General features: G+C 45.0%; 1 protein-coding gene and 1 long non-coding RNA gene across 2 annotated transcripts; both read left to right on the plus strand.

Moving 5' to 3' along the window:
• The first annotated feature begins 1699 nt into the window (after nucleotides 1–1699).
• On the plus strand, nucleotides 1700–7572 carry LOC146178356 (uncharacterized). Its single transcript, XR_014700596.1, has 3 exons — nucleotides 1700–1873; nucleotides 3966–4036; nucleotides 7527–7572. It is a non-coding gene; the product is annotated as an uncharacterized LOC146178356 (long non-coding RNA).
• A 2374-nt stretch (nucleotides 7573–9946) lies between these two features.
• LOC146178357 (astacin-like metalloprotease toxin 4) lies at nucleotides 9947–21860 on the plus strand. The gene is made up of 4 exons (XM_084579682.1): nucleotides 9947–9968; nucleotides 11790–11904; nucleotides 17617–17792; nucleotides 21630–21860. Exons 1-4 carry the CDS (start codon nucleotides 9947–9949, stop codon nucleotides 21851–21853), a joined length of 537 nt encoding a protein of 178 aa, XP_084435808.1. The 3' UTR covers nucleotides 21854–21860.
• Nucleotides 21861–23281: the final 1421 nt, after the last annotated feature.

A 23281-nucleotide genomic window follows, 5' to 3' on the forward strand; every position in this document is an offset into this window, starting at 1 on the left:
GGAAACGCTGATTGTAAAAATGCTTCCTACTGCAGTATTATACAGTACACGAGAGAAGGAACGACCTGAAGAAAGATGCCGCCGAACGAAGTTCAAGATATGAAATGGAGAAGAGGGGGGGGGGGGGGGGAGGTGTGGTAAGGGATGTTCCCGTTTGTCATAGAGCTGTTCTCTGCCTGCAATGACCGTAACTGCTCCGAAGCCGGTCTCGAGCTGTAGCTGATAGCGAAAACGTTCGGTGACGCGACTCCCCTGGAAATGAGAGAGCTGAAACAGGGCTGAAATAAGACTTCGTGCTGGGCTAGTTCGTTAATCACATTCAGTAAGAGGACAGAGCGAGGAACAACCACAGGCTAATTACAATCACCTGATAATAGCGTTGTTCTGTGTCGCGTGCTCATCTATGGCTGACCCTTTTCGCAGTCTTCGTACCGAGTATGCAACAGGGCGTAGAAGCAGTGCCGAGCGCGAAAGAACATTCTTGAAAAGTTCACATGTAAGAGCGCATAAAGTCGACGACGGCACGAAACTACAGTGCTCAGGCCCTTTCGTTTCACCCAGCTCTCATTATGCACTAAAATTTATAAACTAATTTAGCTTATCACGTGAATACTGTGGGATTCGCGCTTCACGTGTAACTTATTACGTTGATACACACTACACGTGAATAGTCAATAGAGGAGCTGTATTACACCGGCGGAGGAGTACAATTAATTACACCCGCGTTTCCATTTAGGGAACACTGGTGGTACGCTTCTTCAACATAGAAATTGAACTCCCTTCCTTTCATGCGCGGCGTCACGAACATTCGCCCTTGGAAATGGCAAAAAATTCTGGCCAAATTGGCACCCCAGCTACTAAACAGAAATCGAAGGAGGGGGGGGGGGGGGGTATTTATCAAACATAGCTACGGCGGGCGCACCTCCTACAGCTTTTCGTGTATCTCTCATTCACCTGACGCTATGGCATTGTCGGGTATACCCTCGTAACAGCGAGGAACTTAGCTTGGCGGTCCCGGAGCGACGGCGATGAGCTTCGCTGCCAGGTGCCTCTCCTGCAGCTGCGATTCTGCAGGGGTGATTCTGGTCATCGTATGCCCGGCTCGACTGGAGCGCTTGCCTGAGGTACGGATTCTGAGAGATTGTCTTTAGCGCATGAAGGAAAGGGCCATGTCTCATAAGCGCAAACCGATACTATCGTATAAAATTCAGTCCTCTCGGTGTCATTGATGCCCATCATCAAACAACGTCACTGGTTTTCTTATCACACCATTAAATGCAAGTCAGCGTCAAATATATCATTTTCGTCATATTACAGAATTCGGTTTAAAAGTTGGTCACAATCACAGGAAAGGGTAGTTGGTATTGAGCGCTAAATATGACACTAATAGCGCGAAGCTTTGACGATAAGGGAAACACTTACGCCCCGCCTCAAAGACATCACGCGATAGCGGCCTGTGGCCCAGTGGGGCGCTTCCGCATTGAGAAAAATAGACGCAGACGCACATTTCGCATTGCGAAAGCCGCTTTGAGACTTGGTAGGGTGCCTCAGACTTGGGACACGGAAGCGCTATCTGTCTCCGCAACGACGTAAAAGGTCTCGATTAGTTCCGGTGGCTGCCACTAGCTGCCGCCTATTTTTCCTACAGGTGTTTCGTTATAGTGTCCCAGACAGCAGCTGCACTGCTACGGGCAAATTGACAGGCAAAGCCAACATATATGTAGCCGCTTGTTACCTCCAAACTGAAGTTTTACTAGAATGTTGGTGCAAAAAATGGCAAGAAGTGGCAGTGCTAGTTCGCATCCCCTAAACTGACGCGACCCTTTTCTTCTGCTACATGCTTCCGTACAGTAGTGGAGGACCTCGTCTACAGGTAGGATGGATGGCTTGCCTTCGGCACACATTCCCGTTATATCCTATTTTGGCTGCTGGTGAATTTTGGTGCCCCGTATCCAACTTGCGGATATCCCCCCCCCCCCCCCTCTACTGTGCGAGGAAACGCAGTGTTGAACACAGTTACTGAGGCAGAGTTTCTGCTTCTGCAAAGGCAGAGCTGAAGTGGTTAATCCATCATACTACATATATTTAACTCATGCACTTATTATTCCCAGGCCATGTACCTATAGCTGCTTAGTTTCTTCACCTTGCTTTTATACCTTGGAATTATGTACGAGCCCTCCAGGGTATAAGCAATTGAAAGGAAGAGTCGTTTTCATATACTCAATTTCTTATTTGGTATTTCTACTACAACTCTTGTCTTCTTGTTTGAAACAAGCTTTGAACTTGGCCTTTTTGCCCAGGGCTCTTGTGAGGGACAAAAAGCAGACGATAATGTTCGATCGTACGTGTCACAGCACTACATGACACCCGCAAACTCGTTTTGTGCAAATAGTAGCAATATCTTTTCTTTGCAAGCTAATCAGGTTTCTGTAGACACAAAAAGCGTCCGGTTACCTGCATGCAACCGGAAGGCGAAAGCGCGTTTCACCCGCAAAACAATGGCACAAGCGTTTCTTTTCTAAATATGGGGAGGGCTCGTAATCGCTGCAACAATAGTATCTAATGTTTCCATTGGCTGCACTTCGAAGAGACCTTGTAAACGACTCATTTTGTACACATTGTGCAAGTCGCAGGCAAGTGTGGACATAATGCGGCAGTCGATACGCCTTGCTGAAAACGCCAACGATCTCGACCGCCTGTAACAGTAGGGTTGAAGTGCACAAGGAGCGCGACGGTAAAGCAACATGAGATCTACGGCGTTGCTAAGCCTTTTGTCAATGTTTTTGGCGTCCACGTTATGGCAAGCTGCAGCCAAGGCCTTATCCCCGCAGTCAACTCTCTGGCCAAACCCCGGTAATATCCCTTTTCTTGCTGCGCACTCGAGCGCTTTTGGAATTTCGCGAGAGAAATGCGAGCAGAATCGGTGGAAAGCATTGCCATTTAAAAACCACCTGCTGCTATTAGCGTCGCACACTAGTGGTCGCTATTTTGCTGCAGTCCGGGAGCGCTAATGGATCACTTTTCTCTCTTCCATGGTGGACTTCACGTGACGGTCTGCATTCTTTGACTTCGCGCCTATGACATGACATAGATACCCAAAATATAGGAGGCTATGTTCTGGGACAACGTAGTTTAGTGTATCGTTATCTCTGTTCTTTCCTTACAGTTTCGGTGCTACTATCGATGGGAAGACTTAGCTAAACAATTTACTTTCTTCCGTCACTGAAAACTGATCAAAATTAGTCTCGTCAGAGTAAAAGCTCAGCCTTCAAGCCACGAGGCTGTTCGATTATATATTATCTGTGGCGCTCACTATCGAAACCTTGCTGCTCCTAATATAGCGGTTGGTTCATTATTACCCACTAATTAGCTGGAGGGATTATGCGTGCTCAAACGCATCTCGTTAGCAAAGTATGCTGTTGGACGTCTTGGTTTGCAGTCATTCTAGGTGGATAAGTAAAAGTAGACGGACAAACGTGGAATTTAATAACCGCGCTGAACCAAGGAATTTTACCGAAAGCATCAAAGTCCACGTTTTTTTATTTTGACTGATTTGTTGTTAGGGCAACAAAGGAACGCTGGCTATACCATGCTGAGGTAGATATTTTTTTGTAGCCTGATAGCCTTGTTCTCCCGTGCTTTCATTCCCTGAAGAAAGTTTTCTTGGTTGTAATGTGTCTTTTATTCATTGGTATCTCTATTCATTTTCGAAATTTCGCAAGTATAGTAACGTCTAGCGGGCAACTACCTTAAGCTCAGACATTCAAGACGTCTGCAAGACTAGACGAACTACTACTACTCAATCGCGCGAAGTCAAATAACCTGCAAGGCGAGAACCTAAACGTAGCTACCACTTCTGTCAAATCAATAAATGCTCAGAGAACTGTGTATAAAAGTATAGGTAGAGCCACTTTTCGCCACAAGTGGGGCTAATGTTTTCAAAAGTTTTCATTTCTTTCCCGCAGAACAAATGGCACCGGAAGGCATGAAATTTTTCGAAGGTGATATGCTCTTTCCTGGAAATGGCTCAGAAGACGTGAGTTCCCTCTATTAGAATTTTGTCCGTGTTTCTTTAAAAGTTACAAACAGCCGAAGCTCATCGAAAACTACAATACGCTGGTACAGGGCAGCGCTTTGCAGGTGGTCGGGTGCAGAGCATTGGCTCCAGTTGACTAAAGCAAACCATGGGCTTTATTATGTTAGGTGTAGCAGCATAAAACCTTCACTAATGTATAAAACGAACAGCTAAGAAAAGAATTATATGCGCGCAAGGTTTGCAGCTCAGCGTCGCATGTATAGTCTAACCCAATTCTAAAAAAGAGGGTTTATAACGAAATAAGGATATTCCGAAAGAAAACCCTGTTCTCTTAGGCGACCACATTTAAGTCAAGTATATGTCGAAGTTAGTATGTTCGAAATAAAGCTTTGCTGCAGTGATTTGTAATGAGCCTCCAATGCATGCATTGGAGCATCGATAATTGCATCAGTCATTTCCACCAATCACTTATTTCAAGCTCCGTAGGTAGATTCGTTAAGATGGCTGGCACATCCACACCGTTTCGGTACGGAGTGCCTCTTTTTAACCTCCTTTCTCCACACTGCCCACTACGGTTGCACTCTAATCTTCCGTGCGCATGTTAATGCTTCTCGCAGCATGGTCGCATGGTTGAAATCGTTTGGCTCAATGGGCCTAACGATATCGAGGTACTGCAAGCTTCACGAAACCACGCGGCGCAAAACGAGAGCAGAAAACAATTCCCGTCGACAAAAAAGCGACCATCTCGTGCGCCCCTTCGGCACGAGACACTTCTCTTGGGCTAAAATTCGTTGCGGTCTGTGCGTGGCAAATACAGAAACATTACGGTGACATTTAAGCTCCATAGTGAAGGCTACCAGCCCCCAAATAAAGCCCACTTCACCCAAGCCGTATGAACGTGCGAGCGCGCAGCCTAGCGGTAACGTGAATGCAATGGTCTTGGCAGGTTGATTCTGGTATCACCCTCGCATACGAACGGACAAGCTCGAGTTGGCACCTCTTGCCAAACGCAAAATCAACCCTACGTCCTGTCAGTGCGCGACCATGTCAGCTGCCAGCTACCGTCTGCCAGCGCTGTTTTTTATTTTTCGCTCACAGCGCCCACGCCGACACCGGATATTCGGTAGACGGACAGTTTAACGCTATCTAATTAAAATTGGGTACTCAGGATAAGGCCGTAACCTCTTCACAGCGCGCCGTACCAGCTTCAGTACCCATAAAATGGAGATAAATATTGCGAACAGGTCTGTTCACAAATTGTAAGACATTACATGCTCCAAAATTCGTTTTGTAGGCTTTCAACGCAACAGAGTGTTTCACACACGAAGTGGGAAATGACCAGATTAACGCATTCGGCTGGTATGCACACATCCAGCAGTATGCTAGGCGCTCAGTGCACATTTTTAGGGATGGTTGAGTGACTGAAAGCATAATGATGACATTGCTAACTCGGGAAGTAACGAACAAAACCGCATGTTATGCTTAATGCTTCCGCAACGCACATCTACTCATACTGAACGCTTGCAAGTTTGACTTCGACATACAATGTTGCAGACTATCCTGCTGGCACGCGACGGTTACACCAAGGTCGCGCGCCGCCATATGAAAGCAGCGGCTATAAACGAAAAAAGTAGTTGTGGTTTAACTCTGGTTAACTAGCTGAGTTGCGAAAGTAACCGCGGAAGCTCTTTTACCTGCTGCATTATTCCCCTATCACGTCCTATCAGTGTAAGGTGCTACATTATTGGGGACACTTAAGCTCATCCTTTAAGTGTGTGACGCGAGAGCGTAAGCTACCAGCCCACATATAAAGCCACGCTTCAACCAAGCCGTGTCGTAGGGGTAGCGAGAATGCAAACGGTTCTGGCAGGCTGATTCTGATATCACCCTCCCATATGAAAGGAGCAACCCGAGTTGGCAGCTCCAGCCCGTGGCATAGGGGTAACGTGAAATCAAACGTCATTGCAGGCTGATGTTTTGATGAGGAGACCGTAGCTACGCCTCTTGCGGCCAGTAAAACATTTATGGTCGCTTTGACTTTTATACCTAGGTTACACTTTAGCAGTGCCCTTAAAGTCAAATTGACGACTAAGCCAAAAATGCCCTCTATCGAAGACTGATTGGTAATTGCACTGGTAATTATCCCTATTCGGTATTTGTGGAACAGATATCTCTTGTACACGAGGGATTAAATTTCGCCACATTTGAAAAACAAATTTAAGGAACATAAAAATATTGTCGATATATTTTTCTCAGCAGCATCATTCTGTGCAACTGTAAAGGGTTTCTTAGCCTATTAAATTACGCACAAACACTGACTCCTGCTCGTACTACTGTCGGTGTAAGTGCAATGATGAAGTTGCGAAATGAGTTACTTTCTTAATGACCCTTGCTGCAAGGCCAAAGAGATACAAACATATAGCGAGTGTTGGTGAATCAGCAGTAATACACGCTTCAAGAAACACGGGATGAACCACAGTTTAAATGAGGTAACAAAATTTGTGAACGTTGCATAGCAGAGCTCTGCATCGTGCCTGCACCAGGATAAACCTGATGGAACGATGTAAAGATTTGCTTACTTGATTATCCTATTGCATAGCTACATATTTAAAATTATGGTCTTTCATGGGCTATAAACATTTTGTTTTTGAGGACGCCATAATACTGTGAACACACATGGGGTCACCTGAAACCACTCGGGACTCTTTGCGTTCCTCGTCCATCGAAATTCCACCGCCATTGCCTGGATTCGACCCCGTGACCATCTAAACAACAGCCAAACGACGAAGTCACCGAGCCACCAAGTAGGATTATCATCTTGTTCCTGGCGTGCGAAGGTGGGACTACCAAGAACGCTTATGACGTTAGCGCTGAACAATACCTCTCGTAGTCGTCATCAGCTTTACTAAGCCAAGGGACTGAGAAAAGCTTCTCCCATATCCTCTTATTTAACCTGCTCCCCAATGCCAGGTACGACCGGCTTATCCCTCAAATCTTCCTAATTACATTCACCCATCTGACTCTACTTTCACATCAAATTCGCTCATCTGCCGAAGGAAACTGATACTTTTTTTTTTTTTTTACTGTAGTCACGTCCCTTAACTCGTGTTTGTTTCCTGGCTATCTATGCTCTTTATGTCATAACGTTTCATTAACATTTTTACTTCTATCACTTATTGCGTTCTGCTGCATCTTACACAAGCCTTTAGTGCTACAGTTGCAAGACGTGTGCCAGAAATAGCGCGGAGAACGGTGACATAGAAATGACGCGACACAAGCGCTTCGCGTCTCCCCATTCATCGTCCCGTGTCCTCGTCCTTTCCGCTACTTTAGTCCCGATTTCATCCAGCTCGCTTATATTTCCTCTTTATGTACTGCACTTCACATGATACCACTAACGTCCGGTTGCTAATGGCATGTCCTTTCTATTCCCACTTAAGCAATGGCGGCAGTAAATGCCGTCTAACGGACTATACATTCGCATGTGCAGCGGGCGGTGGTTCCTGGCACGTACAAGTTGTGGCCCCAAGGTGTCATCCCTGTCTACATCCATCCCAGCCTTGGTGAGTGAACTCAATCACACCGACTTGAAAACAACGAGGAGTGGCTGACAAGATACAGCTCTTCATTTTCGCGATAGCCAGCATTGTCACACACTCACTGATTGATAAAAATTCATTCATAATCAGGGTGGAGCATGGCGAGTTAGCTAGCGTGTCGTAGGCCGTGGAGACTTTTGGCAATTCCGGACCGTTCGACGGCCATGAACTTTCGCGTAAAGTGCTTATTTGTAGATATAAATATAAGTACATTTCCTGTAGAAATAGAAAGTTTAGCAAGTTGCGATGGTAGAGCCCCGAGATCCAATCATCTAAATCCGGAGTAGCCAACCCGACGATTCGGCCCGCATCGAAGCCAGTCTTTCGGCCAGAGGGCCTTGTAGAAAACGGCAGGTCCAGACCACGTGTTCAGTGTCCACAGAACGCGCGAGTGAGTAGCACAGTTTAGAAATTTTTTGCTCATGCCAGTTGGAAAACTCTGCTTCAACACGCGAATAGTTCTAGCATACATTTTTCAAGTGATTATACATTGTTGCGAAATCCAGATGATCTCAATTAAATATGCTTGATGACCGTCATTGCCTTCTGAAAATTGCTTTATTTCCTTTTCATTTTCCCTCTTAATCATTTCTAGGGCTTTTGCATCTAAGAATTTTTGCTATTGTAACTCTTCAAATGATTTCATTTGGCCGGGTGTAGTGCATTTATCAACAATTTGAAAATTTGACACTTAGACGACATGTCCTTTATTGGCCGCAGGCACCACCACTATCCGCCAAACACCTGAATTTTGAATAATAAAAATCGCCGTTTCTTGATACATGGGCCCTATGGGAAGTTTTGCTACTGGTGATGTTGAATAGCTCTGGCATAATGCAACCCATCAGTCAAAACGTTATGTATGCTGTCCCAAACTTCTCTTTCCTGATCTAATCCAACTAACGCAGTGCGACATCATTTCCATTTGCCTTCACAAACCGTCCGTCGTCTCCTCCTATCTTTTCTTTTATCTCGTACTTTTACTCCACCTCCCGCTTTCCTCTAAATGTGGAAAGGTTACTCTGTCCACTCTGCCGGCTGGCAACGTCAGGCGGCTTCAGGCGGGTGGATGGACGGACGGACCTGATTCTTTCAACGCGGAAGTTCTACAGGTGACGCCTTAAAGTAGAGTCAAAGACGTGTTAAGGACAGAAACGACGGACGCACCTGATTCTTTCAACGCGAGGGTTCTGATGCTGATGTGTTAAAATCTGGTCAAAGAGGTTGGAAGGACAGGAAGGAGGTTTTCACTTCACGGATAGCCAGAGGAAAGCGGAAAGAATGAACGCCGTTTCGAATGGACAAGCAAAAGTCAGTAAAAGGCGAATAAAAGGGGTGCTAAGAAATAATTGCAAGTCGAAAAAATAGAATTGGAGAAAAAAAAAACTGTCATCTGCGTGGAAGGTAGAGGATTGAAGGCATGAAAAAGATTGATTTCAAATGGACCGCCGTGTGAATTTTCATTTCACGAGAGCAGCAATCGGCGAGCAGCGGAAATCACAGGGTTGCGGGACACCACATTCACAGCTGCCTTTGCCAGCAGCCTTACACCGCGTTTAGCCACTGGCTGTCATACGCAGCCAGTGCCGAGGTCAGGCAGCGAATGAAGCATTGACCTTCTCTCTAGATGCGGACGGTTCAAAACTGCAGCTACGTCAACGAGCGACAGTGCATGGCCCCTAATAGAGGGTCAAATGGATAAAAAACGGAAATGGCCCTTCCTAGAACGCTGTGCTCGCTCGAGTATGGTTTTTATTCATACGGTGTAATGTTTATCTAGATTTTCATTAAGCACCTTATAACGACATCTTTTTAAACGAATTAAATAAGCGTCAAAATATGCCTGAAAGGTTCCAAGCAACCTTTGAATAGTTTATGCTCGTTAATTTTAATGTTTCAATTTGTAGTTTGCCAATCACCTCTTTTTGTTTTCTACCTTCTTCAGATCTCTGCCCGGAATAGAGAATGACTAGCTGAATTTAAACCGATAGAACTTATCACATTGTTGATTACGATTGTCAGAAGTATCCAAAAAGAGGTAGCTCAGCTGAAACCTTGCGGTCAGTGCTCGTAGAACCCAACTGCGCGAGCTTTTAATTTCATTGTCAACTGGTAAAGCAGATGGCATTATTTCCCTCCCCTCAAAAAAAAAATAATAAGCTCGGAAGCACCAGGTACGCCAGTAGAAGGCAATCAATGCGCGGTGGCAATAGGAGGGGAGAGTAATAACGAAAATGGCGTATACAAAAAAAGGGGCTCGAACCATTACGGTATTACACATCACCGTGCAAAGTAAGGTTTCAGTCGGGAAATGTCCACAACATCAGATAGAGGTTGGCAATGGCTAGATTGGTTGACACCGTCGGTGACCACTTCATATATGACGTCCAGTACACTGCTCAGTATTTTGTATGGACCGAAGTATCTGTACATACATGTTTGCCGACCGTCCAGTCCAACTTGTTTCCCAGGGGTAACTGGCGTGCCGGTGCCGAAGGTTACACCGGTGCGCATCCACAGACTTCTGATCTTGAATGTTGAGGCGTGCAAGTTAGCGCACTTCCTCAGCGCGTTGGGAGAACAGCTCAGCTTCCCCGGCCAACAGCCTGTCTTCAGAAGTGCACGGTATCATGGCGTCCAACATCGTCTGGAGCCCCTTCCATACATGAGACGAAACGGAGTTGAAACGAGTTGTTTCTTGCATGGCGGTGTTATAGGCATATATGTCACATAAGGAAAGATCTAATCCCAGTTCTTGTGCTGCGCGTTCACATACATCGAGATCATATCGGTGATGGTCCTATTTATTCTTTCTGTCAGCTCATTACTTTGACGGTAATAGGCCGTAGTCTTGCGGTGGCTTGTGTGGTTGAGTTCGAACACGACTCGAATGAGCTGTGCCCTGAACGCTGTGCCTCTATCAGTAGTCACATACGATTGACCACCATGCCTCAAGACGATTTTATGCCTGGAAAAATTGGCGATCTTGGAAGAAGTGCCGCGTTCCTGCACTTTAGTTTCCGCATACCTCGTTAATTAGTCGATTGCAAATATCATCCATTTGTTACCGGCTGCAGACCTGGTAATAAATTATGATCGATACCAACTTGGTAGCATGGAGTAGCAGGTGGTGTAATTGGCTGCAGCAAACCTGCAGGCTTGAGCGGTGCATGGTGACTTCCGGCGTTGAGGGCTGTGGCAGCCCGTGACGTAGTGCTCAATAGTGGCATCACGTTTCCGCCAGTATCAGGCCTGACAAACTTGAGCAAGCGTGCGGGTGAAACCTAAATGTCCGTCGAACGATTCATCGTTAAAAAAAAAGAAGGATGTCGTCATGTAGATCTGATGGAACAACGAGAAGATACGGTCCAGTTCCATTTCTTATGTTCTTTTTGAACAAAACACCATTGCGCAAATAGAACGAAGAAAAGAGATCTGAAGAGATGACGGGACTCGTCAACAGCACGACCCACCATGTGGTAATAACAGGTCGAAGTTCTCCGTCTGCTTGTTGCCGTGCCATCAACTGCATGACACTGAGCACACCAAGAAGACGACTTTCATCTGTCTCATCATCTATCCCGTTATCATCTTGCTCTATGGGGGCACGTGGCAACGTGTCGTTATCTTCATGTTCCAAATTTGTAGGCAGTGATGTAGCCGAATTCCACCACCGGGCCAAGCGCTCAGATCGGTCTCGAAGATTCACCAGCTAGCACAGGGAATGATGATCGGTTATCACATTGAAAGGGCGACCGTAGGTAGGGCCGAAACTTCATAGTGGCCCACACAACGGCCGGACACTCTTTTTCCCGTTGTAGTGTTCGTACTACCCAACTGCGCGAGTTTCTTTCTCTGTCAACTGGTAAGCCAGGTGGCAATCTGTTAAATTTTTCTTTGGGAGATACTGAGTCGTTATTTCACGATTTTCATTTTTCTCGCGCTCGTAGGTTACGGTCTTCGTCACTTATATTTGTTTTTAAAAGAAGATCATTGAAGCATATACATAACTTGAAGCATCTCGCAGTTAAACATAGTGTTTACGTCAGCGGCTAAGTTGATCGGCGTGCTTCTAGGCGAACTGTCGTTTATCAGGTCTTATACCTGGGTCACGAGCACAAGCATGTATAATACGCACTCGTTTCTTCTTTCAGGGCGCGCGGTGGAACTGATTAGGCAGGCTGCAGCTTCTATCCAGGCGGCAACTTGCCTGCGTTTCGTCAGCCGCACGACAGAGCGAGACTACGTCTACATTTTTCCAGGGCAAGGGTAAGTGTGAATCCTCAAATCCGTGCTCCTCGGCATGGATTTTCACCTCGTCAACGCATTTCGCTAAGCTAGATGCCTACTCAGCACTCACTCTGACAATGTTGATCATACTAACAAAGCTAGCCAATGATCTGTGAAACGATGAAGTGCATCGGTGAATGTGCCTATTGTTTTTTTTTTTTTTTTTTCATTTGTGCTGGTAATAAATGAGGTATTCTCAGTGTGCGGTTGCTTTTCTTAAATTATTTTCTAGGCGGGAACTATTGCACTAAATATTTCACTTCGATCTCAGTCGGAAAAAAACTACAGAAACTTTTCTGTTGTTACGACAGAACTTCTTTGCGGTTTTTGACAGGGAGCCTGTAGTGACAACAGAACTTTCTGCAGTAGCATCAGAATATTTTATTGTTACGACACAAAACTACTACAAAAAATTACAGAACTACAGAAAAATACTACAAAACTAAAGAAAAATCTGACGCTTACGACAGAACTGCAGAATATTTTGTCATGTTTTTGACACGGTTCTGTAGTTTTTTGGCTGGGATACCGCGACATATTAACAGCGAACAATACACCCCATTTGTGTTTCGCTTAATTCGTTGAATTTTGGTTTGCTTATATGTATAGCATAACAGGCCCTTATTTTCCTTCACGTTCATTTTAATTAAGATTTGGGAACTGCATTTTCTGAATCTATTCTGAAAGAACACACATATAGTGCTTGCTTCAACTACAAGTGCAGAAATCAGATAAATATCTTAGAGAAATCCTACTTCGAACCACTCATTTTGATAAACCTAAATCTAACATGTCACTCCTCCACTCTGCTCTGTTCTTCGCTGTACCTCCTCATTTTCGCTATGGTCTTCTCCAGATCTGGGATCTGGATGCCGGCCGTTAAAAAACTGGAACGCGCTCACGCAAAGAAAATGAGACACCTGCACGCTTCTTGATTGTAGCTATTGTCATCTCAGAAATGCAAGAACGCGAAATGGCCGGCGGTACATAACTTCTTTAGTAAATAGTGGGTACCAGAATCATTCCACAGCAAAAAATGACGAGGACAGGACCTATCAAATGAAATTCTTTCTTTCTTTCTTTCTAATTCTTTCATATTTTCACGAGCCAGATGAAGGCAAGTTGCTGACGTAGAGGGACGGCTGAATTTTTAAATCTCGTGCCCAGATCCCGCTAGGGCGCTCCTCTCACGACCGTGGTCGCTTCATATCCTTGCCACGCCTCAGCGCCCAGGTACCTTGAGACAGACAGATGACAGCATATTATGCAGCGCTCTTTTTATCAGCCAAAGATTTTCAAAATTGTGAACATATAAAGAAGATCAAGGAGCTGCACCTATAGTCTTAAACACACTGCTCAGAACAGTGTGCACGTATTCTCTTTTTAAAGGTAATTACTCCGCTAATGTTTTCCAAGAACACCTCCATTCTCTTTTTAACAGTGAAGGTATACTGAAACTAATCTTATCATTGGCCCTCTTCGCATATTTCTCTTCTCATGGCTTCTACCACGCCCGCCGTGGTGGTGCAGTGGTTAAGATGCCCGGCTATGCTGTGCCGGAGTACCCGGATTCGATCCCGATCGCCGGCGGCTGCGTTTCTATGGAGGCAAAAAGGAATCACGTCTGTATGCTGTATGACGTCAGTGCACGTTAAAAAAAAGCACAGGTGGTCGAAATCCCGAAGCCCTCCAGTACGGCATCTCTCATAGCCTACGTCGCTTTGGGGAGTTAAACCCTACAAACCAAACCAAACTCCTACCATGGTCAAAGCTGCCCTCCTGCCCAGACTGGCCAGTTCTAATCGTGTCGTTAATTCTTGTTATGCTTGTATTTAAGCACTTCGTTTAATTTTAAGACCTTTTTGCGGCAGTTCCTGCGTTGCATCTATAATACTTGAAGGCGTCTAACATACGGCTTTCGACATTTATACGGATAAACAGGCTATGCAATCAAGTTATGGGATCCAAAAGCGTTGTGATTTGGGCCTGTTGGTATTCGGACATAATGATGAAGACAAAGCGCAGTCCTTGTGTGTTGCGCTTTGTCTTCATCATTAAACTATGGGACTTAAGAGACCCCCGCAAAAAAACACGTTAACGGTTGTATTTCTAGCCTAAGCAGCGCTGTAATATAAGCTGCATATATTTTGTGTTGGCACGATCAAACCAATAAGTGCGATTTTGTTAATGAACTGTAAAGAGTTTTCTATGGGGTACAGGAGGGACATTTGGCTCTTGTAGGGCCATCGCGAAGCCTGCTTGACCCAGTATCGAATAGCATGAAATGCCGCAGTGGAAGCGCAACAAAGCACACACATTATTTCCCCTTCTGTTAAAAAAGTGTCAATTATACGAGAGACGTAATTCCGTTCTCTCAATGGTAGGTTTCCGCCACTTCTTTCTGCTCACTGGTTGTCTCTCAGGGAGTTAAACGGCGATTGTTGCTTAGAGGTGTCTCTGAACGTAACCTAATGGTAATATACACTTACTGAAGGCAAGAAAGGAAGGTAATTGCATAGTTTAGCCGATGCCATGCCGCCACCTTCTGTTCACAGCTGGTTTTGCGACTATTGAGAATAAAATTATCACATAATGCGGCCTAAAGCGGAACACACTCCAGGAAAGAGCTTAGTAATTTATTGTATTGTTGTTAATTGCAAAAATAAACCAAAAACATTGCACTCAGGATTCCGACTCATGTCTTGAGTGCTAATATAGGCAGTATTAATCCATTGTACCAGAGAAACGACGGGAATGGGGGCTTTATTATTATTAAAAAGTGTATTAAAATACAAAGCCATGAAATACCCAGAGTAGCAGAATATAAATATATCGGGGTATGGGTAAACGAAACATTGGCATACATTGAAAAGCATGAGCAATCACTTAAGGCAAAAGTGCGAAGAAATGCCGGGATAATGAAGCATAGGGCATTGTGGGGATACAACCGGTATGAGGTTTTGAGGGGTATTTGGAAAGGAATTAGGGTGCCCGGACTTCCTTTCAGAAATGCGGTTTTGTGCCTAAATTCAGAGGTACAGTCGACATTAGAAATAAATCAGAGAGCCGTAGGACGATTAGCACTGGGTGCCCAAAACCATACATGTGGCGGGGCAGGGAGATATGAGCTGGCCATCTTTCGAAGTACGGGAAGCTCAGAGTAAAATATTATATGAGGAACGCCTGAGGAAATTGAACAGTAACAGGTAGACAGCTAAAGTATTTAAATACCTATGCCTAAAAAGCGTTGGCTCATAATGGAGGAAAAGAACTAGGAATCTAACGGTCACAGGGACGAAGAAATAAAGAGCGTTAAGCAACAGGTGAAAGGCACAGATGGAAAAAATTGGATAAATTCGATGGAAAAGAAACAGAGTATGGAGCTATAGCGAAAGTGGAAAAGGCAGATCAGAAAGGAAGCTTTCTTTGATAACTCAAGAGGCAGTGCCTACGTTTTGAACCCAGATTCCTTAGAAACAATGAAGATGACGCATGTACAGTATGTGGTAACTCCACAGAAACAATTGACCATATTATACTCGAATGTAATGGTATCCATTCGGAAGTCGATACAGGCGCAGTCACTCTTCCTGAAGCTCTGGGGTTTAGAGATACCAGTGACCGGGTGAATGAACCTGCGGTGGAAGCTAGCAAAAAACGATTGGAAGATTGGTGGCTTAAAAGCAGAAAAGTGACATAATGCTAGTAATGTGGAAATAAAAATTCAATAAATAGAATGATGGTATAGTTAACCAATCTAAAACAAAAATTATGATATAAGGAGAAAAAATTAGCATGATAGCAACTGCTACCACCCCGTTTCAAAGGGGACGCTCCTATATTCCATCCATCCATCCATACAGTTGAGAGAACGGAATCACGCATACGCAAGACATTCAGAGTTATTACCTAAGCAATACCAGATAACGAAGATTTATCTTGATAGAGCAACAGTGTTTGCTAAATAAAAAATAGAGAAAACAAGAAATGATATTCCTCGCGTCACTCAGTCACGACTTCTACAAGTCCCATCACCCAAGGCAGCACTCCGTTTCCTTACCGCCTGCTACGCCTCCCATTTTGTCTTTTCATTTACCATTAAGAACAAATTCAGCATTTACAATATAATTTCAACTACCTGGGAAATTTCCTTAACGGGCATTGACATCGCCCAAAACCCGGGCGCGTATCTTTTGCCTCCATCGAAAAGCAGCCGATGCGACCAGGATTCGATCCCGCGACCTCGGGAACAGCAAGAGCCGTAACCACTGCACCACCGTGCCGGCGCCGTGGGGCGGAGGCGGTGTTTATAAAATTACTTTAACCCTGGAAGGAAGCGAAAGCTTCATGTACATGGCTATCCTCATGGCCAAGCTTGGATTAAACACATTGTTCGTTTCTCCAAAGGTAAGCCCGTTTTTCACCGGTCTCTTCGACACGCCACCTTTTCAGGGCCTCATTACGATGTGCCTTCTTCACGTTCCGGCGCGCTACTGTAGCAGATGTTCGTCCTCCTCCATCTCACTCAGTGTTGTAACCTAGGCAGGAGTCCGGAGGCTCCTATTTACGCACGTATCGCCCCTTTAGCGCCCTCCCACGTCCCAATGACATAACCTCACATGACCTTCCTTGACCTTGACAGTAGTCACGGGCCATTTGGTGGTCCAAAGTCACATGGCGACCACCAGATCACGCGACCTTGACCTTAACAGTGGTTGCGGGCCACATAGTCATGGGCCACTTGGTGGCCTACGTGACTATGCCCCAAAGTCACATGGAGACCAACGCGCTTAACAAGTGTTACCTCTAAATCTTTCTCAAGGTGAAAACCCTGTGTCAGCGCTACGCCGACTGCGGCGACCAAAGCGCCCGTTTAGGCACTGTCTACCTTGACCATCGAACGCTGACGCCGCTTTCCGACACCGCGCCCAGCCAAGGCTAAAACAAACTTTCTCACGGCCGTCGCCGCAGCACACGAAACCGCAGAGCAAGATCACGTGAGGAGAGAGAGCAAGCCGTCTCTGACGTGTTCAGCGGTGTGTGTGCGTGTGGGTGACTGGTGTACGCGTCGGTACCAGGGATTCGACCGTGGGAAGAACGGATGTGAAGGTGTGAAATGTGAATACCGAGAGAGTCAGTCGAAGCTGGACCGAGCGATGGAACGGACACGCATTGCAACAGCGGAGTTCGCACAGGCGCGTTCTTCTTGCGGACTGACATTCCACCTAATTTCCTAATGCGACCTCAATAAATTAGTTCTCTTAATTTATTTGAGTGTCTGCTAACACCTGCATACCCGAAGGCTCGAACTACCTGGTGTAGTGAAGCTCTCAATTTAAAAAAGAGAATTTATTGAAGATGATAAAACAACCAGGAAAATTGTTAACCAAACGAGACAAGTTGATTGTGCAGCACGGAGAAGATACAAAATCGGTTTCAAAATAATAAATAGCACGCACGAAATGCGCGCGCAGTGAGTGGTTCAAAAGACAGAGAGCGTTAAAGACTATTGTCAGATTAGTCACGCCCCAGCAGGAGCTTACCAACTTATGTGCATTTTTTCACGCATTGGATGTATGTACATGCTTTTATTGGCGCCGACAGATTTAGCGATGATGTGCATTTTGAAAATAAACATGTTTACACGCTTAAAATAGGCAATGAACATGGTTGCTCGGAATACATGGACAGGTGCTACTCGGAAGTCGGTCGAACAGGTGGCCGGCAGGTGCTGTCTCTGGGTGCCCGCTGCCTCAACAAAGGAACCGTGGTGCACGAGCTGCTTCACGCGGTGGGCTTCTTCCACGAGCACTCGCGCTCCGACAGGGACCAGTACATCGTCGTCTTCAGGCAGAACGTTGTACGAGGTATGAACAAGAACATGCTCTAAGGTCGATGGTGATCGTTTTAAGCGGGTGAATGTTTCCAGAAAAAAAAAAAAAAAAAACGTTTTATGCACTTTTAAAGTGCTTATATTCAGGCGCTCTCAAGAGAAGTATACAGCTTCATGCTGCTATATCAAACATGAAGGTCTCTTGCACCATCATCGCTCTATGAGTTCCTTGTCGTGTGCACATGTGTGTAGCATCACATTATTTTTTCTCTTCTCCCGTTATCCCATTTTATTTATCTTTCCAGGGCGAAGAAAACCAGAATGTTCTTCCGGTTAACTTGTTTCTTCATCGTTAGCCAGAAAAGTGCGTTTCCTGCTGTCACTTGTCATAATTTGTGCGTGTTTTTTACGGATGGCATTTTATTTTTGTACAGTCGGGCATTTTAGGTCATCGAAGAGTAAAATTGCCGCCGTCTTCATCATCATCATCATCATCATCATCATCATCATCATCATCGTCATCATCAGCCTGATTACACCCACTGCAGGTCGAAGGCCTCTCCCTTGTTCCTCCAATTCACCCGGTCCTGTGCTAGCTGTATCCACTTGACTCCTGCGAACTTCTTAACCTCCTCCGCCCACCTAACTTTCTGCCGCCCTCTGCTACGCTTTCCTTCCCTTGGAATCCAGTTTGTTACCCTAAGCGACCATCGGTTATCCTCTCTTCGCCCTACATGTCCTGCCCATGCCCCTTTTTTCTTCTTAATTTCCACTAGAATGTCGGTAACTTGAGTTATTCCTTTTACCCACTCTGCACGCTTCATATGTTACCCCTACCATTTTTTGTTCCATAGTCCTCTGGGTTGTCCTCAACTTAAGTAGAACCCTCTTGGTTAGTCTCCACGTTTCAACCCCATAGGTGAGTACAGGTAAGATGCAACTGTTGTATACTTTCCTCTTGAGCGATACCGGTAAGCTGCTAGTCATAATCTGCGAGTGCTTGCCAAATGCGCTCCATCCCAATCTTATTCTTCTTGTTATTTCCCTTTGATGGTCTAGATCTGCGGTTACTACCTGTCCTAAGTAGACATATTCGCCTGCTACTTCTAGTGCTTTGCTACCTACCGTAAACTGCTGTCCCTTCCCGAGGCTGTTGAGCATTACCTTAGACTTCTGCATATTGATTTTCAAGCCTAACTTTGTACTTTTCCTGTCTAGGCCATTATTCTTTGCAATTCATCTCCTGAGTTACTTAACAAGGCAATGTCATCAGCAAATCACAGATTACTGAGGTATTCTCCATCTACCCTTATCCCTAACTGCTCCCATTCCCAGTCTCTGAATACTTCCTCTAAGCAAGCTGTGAATAGTACTGGAGAGATTGTGTCTCCTTGCCTAACATCTTTATTTATGGGAATTTTGTTACTTTCTTTATGCAGAACTATGGCTGCTGTGCAGCCACTATATATATCTTCCAGCACTTTCACGTACGGCTCGTCTACCCCCTGATTTCGCAATGCCTGCATCACCGCGAGGTTTTTATTGAGTGAAATGCTTTTTCGTAATCAATGAAAGCTATGTATAAGAGCTGGTTATTTTTCGAACATTTTTCTATCGCCTGGTTGATGGTATGGATATGATCGATAGTAGAGTACTTATTCCGGAAATCTGTTTGATCGTTTGCTTGGTTGCACTCTAAGGTTGCCCTGATTCTATTATCGATTACCTTGGTAAATACCTTATAAATATCAGACAGTAAGCTGATTGTTCTGTAATATTTCAAGACCTTAGCTTTTCTTTTCTTAGGAATTAAGATAGTGTTTGCCTTCTTCCATGATCCCGGCACCGCCGACGACACCAGGCACTGCATATACAGGGTGACCAGTATTTCTAGTACGATATCCTTCCCGTCCTTGAACAAATCTATAGTTACCCGATCCTCTCCAGCTGGGTGCCCTCTTTTCATAGTTTCTAATGGTTTCTTAACTTCGTTCTTAGTCACTGGCGGAACGTCTGATTGTTTTCCCCTACCGCCAATGTCATAACTGTCCTTACTTTTTTCGCTAGTGTAGGTATCAGTATTGAATTCGGCTACTTTGAGCATCTTGTTCCTATTTGTGATGACATTGCCTTTCTTGTCCCTAAGCGTATACATCTAATTTTTATCTATGCCCAATTTCTTCTTTACCGCTTTAAGGCTTCCATCGTTCTTTACAGCATGCTTAATTTTCTCCGTGTTATACTTCCTGATATCGGTCACTTTACGCTTATTGATTAGCTTTGATATCTCTGCCAATTCTAACTGGACTCTCGGATTGGAAGCTTTCATAATTTGGGGTTTCTTAATCAAATATTTCGCCTCCTTAGACAGCTTACCGCTATCCTCTCTAACTATCCTACCACCTACTTCTACAGCGCACTCAGTAATGATATCTATGCAATTATCGTTCATTGCTTCTATAATGTCTTCATCTTCGGTTAGAGCTGAATATCTATTCTGTAGCGAGATCCTGAACTCTTCTGTCCAACCCCTCACCGCTAATTCGTTGATGAACTTCTTTCTTACTAATCTGTTTTGTTCCCTCTTCAGATTTAGACTAATTCGAGACATTACCATTCTGTGGTCACTGCATCGCACTTTCTCATATCCTGCATAATGGCGGGGTTAGAACACAGTATGGAAGTCAATTTCATTTTTAGTCTCCCCGTTAGGACTTTTCCATGTCCATTTCCGGTTATTACGTCTGCTGCAGAAGGTGTTCATGATTCTTAATTTATTGCACTCTGCAAACTGAACTAGTTCTCTAGTAGAACCCTCTCATAAATGCTGCAGAATTTATCGATATTACATGCTATATCCTTATTGACAAGGAAATCTGCTCCTAGCTCTCGCCTCTCCGGTGAACCTCGACAACGCAGTACATGCCCGTCCTTCAGTGCAGTATATGCCTCATTCGTCTTCCTAACCTCACTGACCCTATGACATCCCATTTCATACCCTCTTGTTCTTCTAACAGCACTGCTAAGTTAGGGTTTCAGCGTTAAACGTAGCCAGGGTCAGTTTCCAATGGCGGCCTGTCCAGCAGAGCCAGAGATTGTTGACACCCCCGCTGTGTCACAGGTCTGACCGCCGCAGTGGTCAGTCGCATCGCAGCCGCTGGTGACGGAGCGCCGGCGTTTTATAGGAATAATTATTGCGGTCGTAAGGAAAATTCAATTCTCATCTATTGGCCTTGCAGAACTTCGTCTTAGAAATTCGATTTTGACTGGCACGTTATGAATTTGAGAGCCGAGCAGATGTCATATGTAAGTGATGGCAGCAGCGATGGAAACAGGACAACGTGAAAAAAAAAAAAAGAACGTCAGCATGGCACTAGCCTAGAAATACAATGCAGAAAACAATACTGCTTTTGAAAACATCATCCCAAATTGTACGGGAAGCTATAAGCAGCACATAAAGCCCAGCGAAAAAAAAAAGCTAGATTTAAGGCCTCATGAAAAAAGTACAGGTGCGCAAGACACGTATGAAACAAAAGTTTTAACATATAACTCAACTGGAAGAGTTTAGAAATAATTCTTGCACGCAATTTGTGCCTTTAAAGTTGATAAGCAAGCAGCGATAGTGACTGTGTCGGCGCCTTTTCTGTGTTCTTTACTCTGTCCGTGTGTTTAAGCGCTGTCAACCATGGATCAACACTAACTGGCTCCACAGCTTGTCCTATTCAAGCAATAGTGAGGCTGAGAAACATTCATTCATGTTCTTTTAAACAGAAATTTGTCAGCAGCGGTCACTTGAGCAGATCTCTTAGCAGAATTTCCAGGAGCCGACTGTTGCAATCATTGTCCCAGACTGGCATGCTCTTCTGCGCAGGGTACGAGTACAACTTCGACAAGATGCAGTCGTGGCAGCACCGCTTGCTGACCCCTTTTGACAGAGACTCCGTCATGCTGTACGGCTCGTACGCGGGAGCTAGAGCTCCGGGTCTCTACACCATGCTGGCCAGGGATGGCAGCATCCTCAAGGAAGTTCCGGACAAGCCAGGCCTCAGTGCCAGCGACATCCGCCGCATCCGCATCCTGTACCAGTGTCCATGATGAGGCATAGCAGCTGGGCAGCATTTTATTCCGGTTACGGGCGCAATAAAAACATTTTTTTTTTTTTGGAGTCACTTGATATCATTCGCTATAGCTTGGTGTAACCCTTGCCCGATGATTGAGGCCGCACTTGGTGACCACTCTTTCTGGCTTTCAGACAGCTCATGTAAGAAGCGGGGGGGGGGGGGGGGGGGCATAAATTGGGCAATTGTGGCCCCTACACTACTTAGGTGTTCCTCTGCATCAGGTTCACAACAGTGGTGCAATTGGGATTCAAAATTCGAAGCTATTAGGTGACAAATTCAGGCTGGCTGGGTCGGGAACTTTCGGTGTTTGCTCGCGCGCAAAATCGGCAAAACATTCTTGTTGCAAAGCTTGCCTACATCCTGCAAGTTCTCCATTTTGCGAGAAAGAAGGTGCAGGCAATATACAGATTAATCGCAATTTTCTATGGTTCTCTTAGTGGAGACCTATGCGTCTTAATGACCTGTTTCTTCCAACAGAGTTTGACAGATTACATCTTGTTCACTTCCTCGTACATAAGATAGTTTCGCGTTTTTTTAATAGCGTCAATTCTTACTGATCATGATTCTCAATTTCTTGCGTGTGCTACCACCTTTTTCGCGTGAAATTTTGTAAGTCCAAGAAATTCAAGGTGGCGGCCCCCATAGCAAATCGATATAGCAACCCGATTGGTGATTGACTGGTGACGCAATACATATATCCAAGATGGCCGCCAATTGATGGCGTCACCGATAAATCTAAGATGGTGGCCAAATTCGGGTGCCAATTCCCTAGATGGTCAACGTGGACGCGTGATTCCGTTCTCTTAACGGTAGGGTCCTCTGAGCAGCGTCACCTGGCGACAGATAACGAAAATATTGAAAAATGTATAAGAGGGTATTTAAAAGCTGCAGAACTCGTTGCTTCAGTAGCGCAATAGATTGATTTACACTACTTACGTAACCACTCCGCGAATATAAATCATCTGTTTGAATATTGTGCGTGGAAATTTTTTTCACATTTTTTTTAATCGCAACGTTAAATTAATCTACTGAGATCTCGCCTGGGATGTGTTTCCCTTTAGGTTGCAATATGTGATGTTTTTGATTCTTAATAGCCGCAAAACCAGCCGTGAACAGAGCCACGAAGTGACGCCATGACCGGTAACAGTTTAATTACTTTAACTGTAATCATTTCCTGCCTTCAGTGAGTGTACGTTACCTTTAGGTTTCTTTCAGAGACGCCTCTCGGTAACAATTGCCTTTTAACCCGCTGAGAGGCAACCAGTGAGGAGAAAGAAGTGGCGGGACCCTACCGTTGAGGAGACGGAATTACGAAACGTGGACGTCTCTATCGACCCACTCGTAAAACAACAAGGTGCATGGTGGTGGTCCCTGACCACCAGCGCTTGCCTAGTTAGCTATA

Source organism: Amblyomma maculatum, chromosome 9, assembly GCF_055883805.1.
Source record: "Amblyomma maculatum isolate TAMU_Amacu chromosome 9, ASM5588380v1, whole genome shotgun sequence".
Lineage (NCBI taxonomy): Eukaryota > Metazoa > Arthropoda > Arachnida > Ixodida > Ixodidae > Amblyomma > Amblyomma maculatum.

Coding starts and splice junctions, on each gene's coding strand:
- LOC146178357 (XM_084579682.1), top strand. CDS start 9,947: ATGTCCACAACATCAGATAGAG. Junction 9,969..11,789: donor GTCCACAACATCAGATAGAG/GTTGGCAATGGC, acceptor TTCTTCTTTCAG/GGCGCGCGGTGGAACTGATT. Junction 11,905..17,616: donor TACATTTTTCCAGGGCAAGG/GTAAGTGTGAAT, acceptor ATACATGGACAG/GTGCTACTCGGAAGTCGGTC.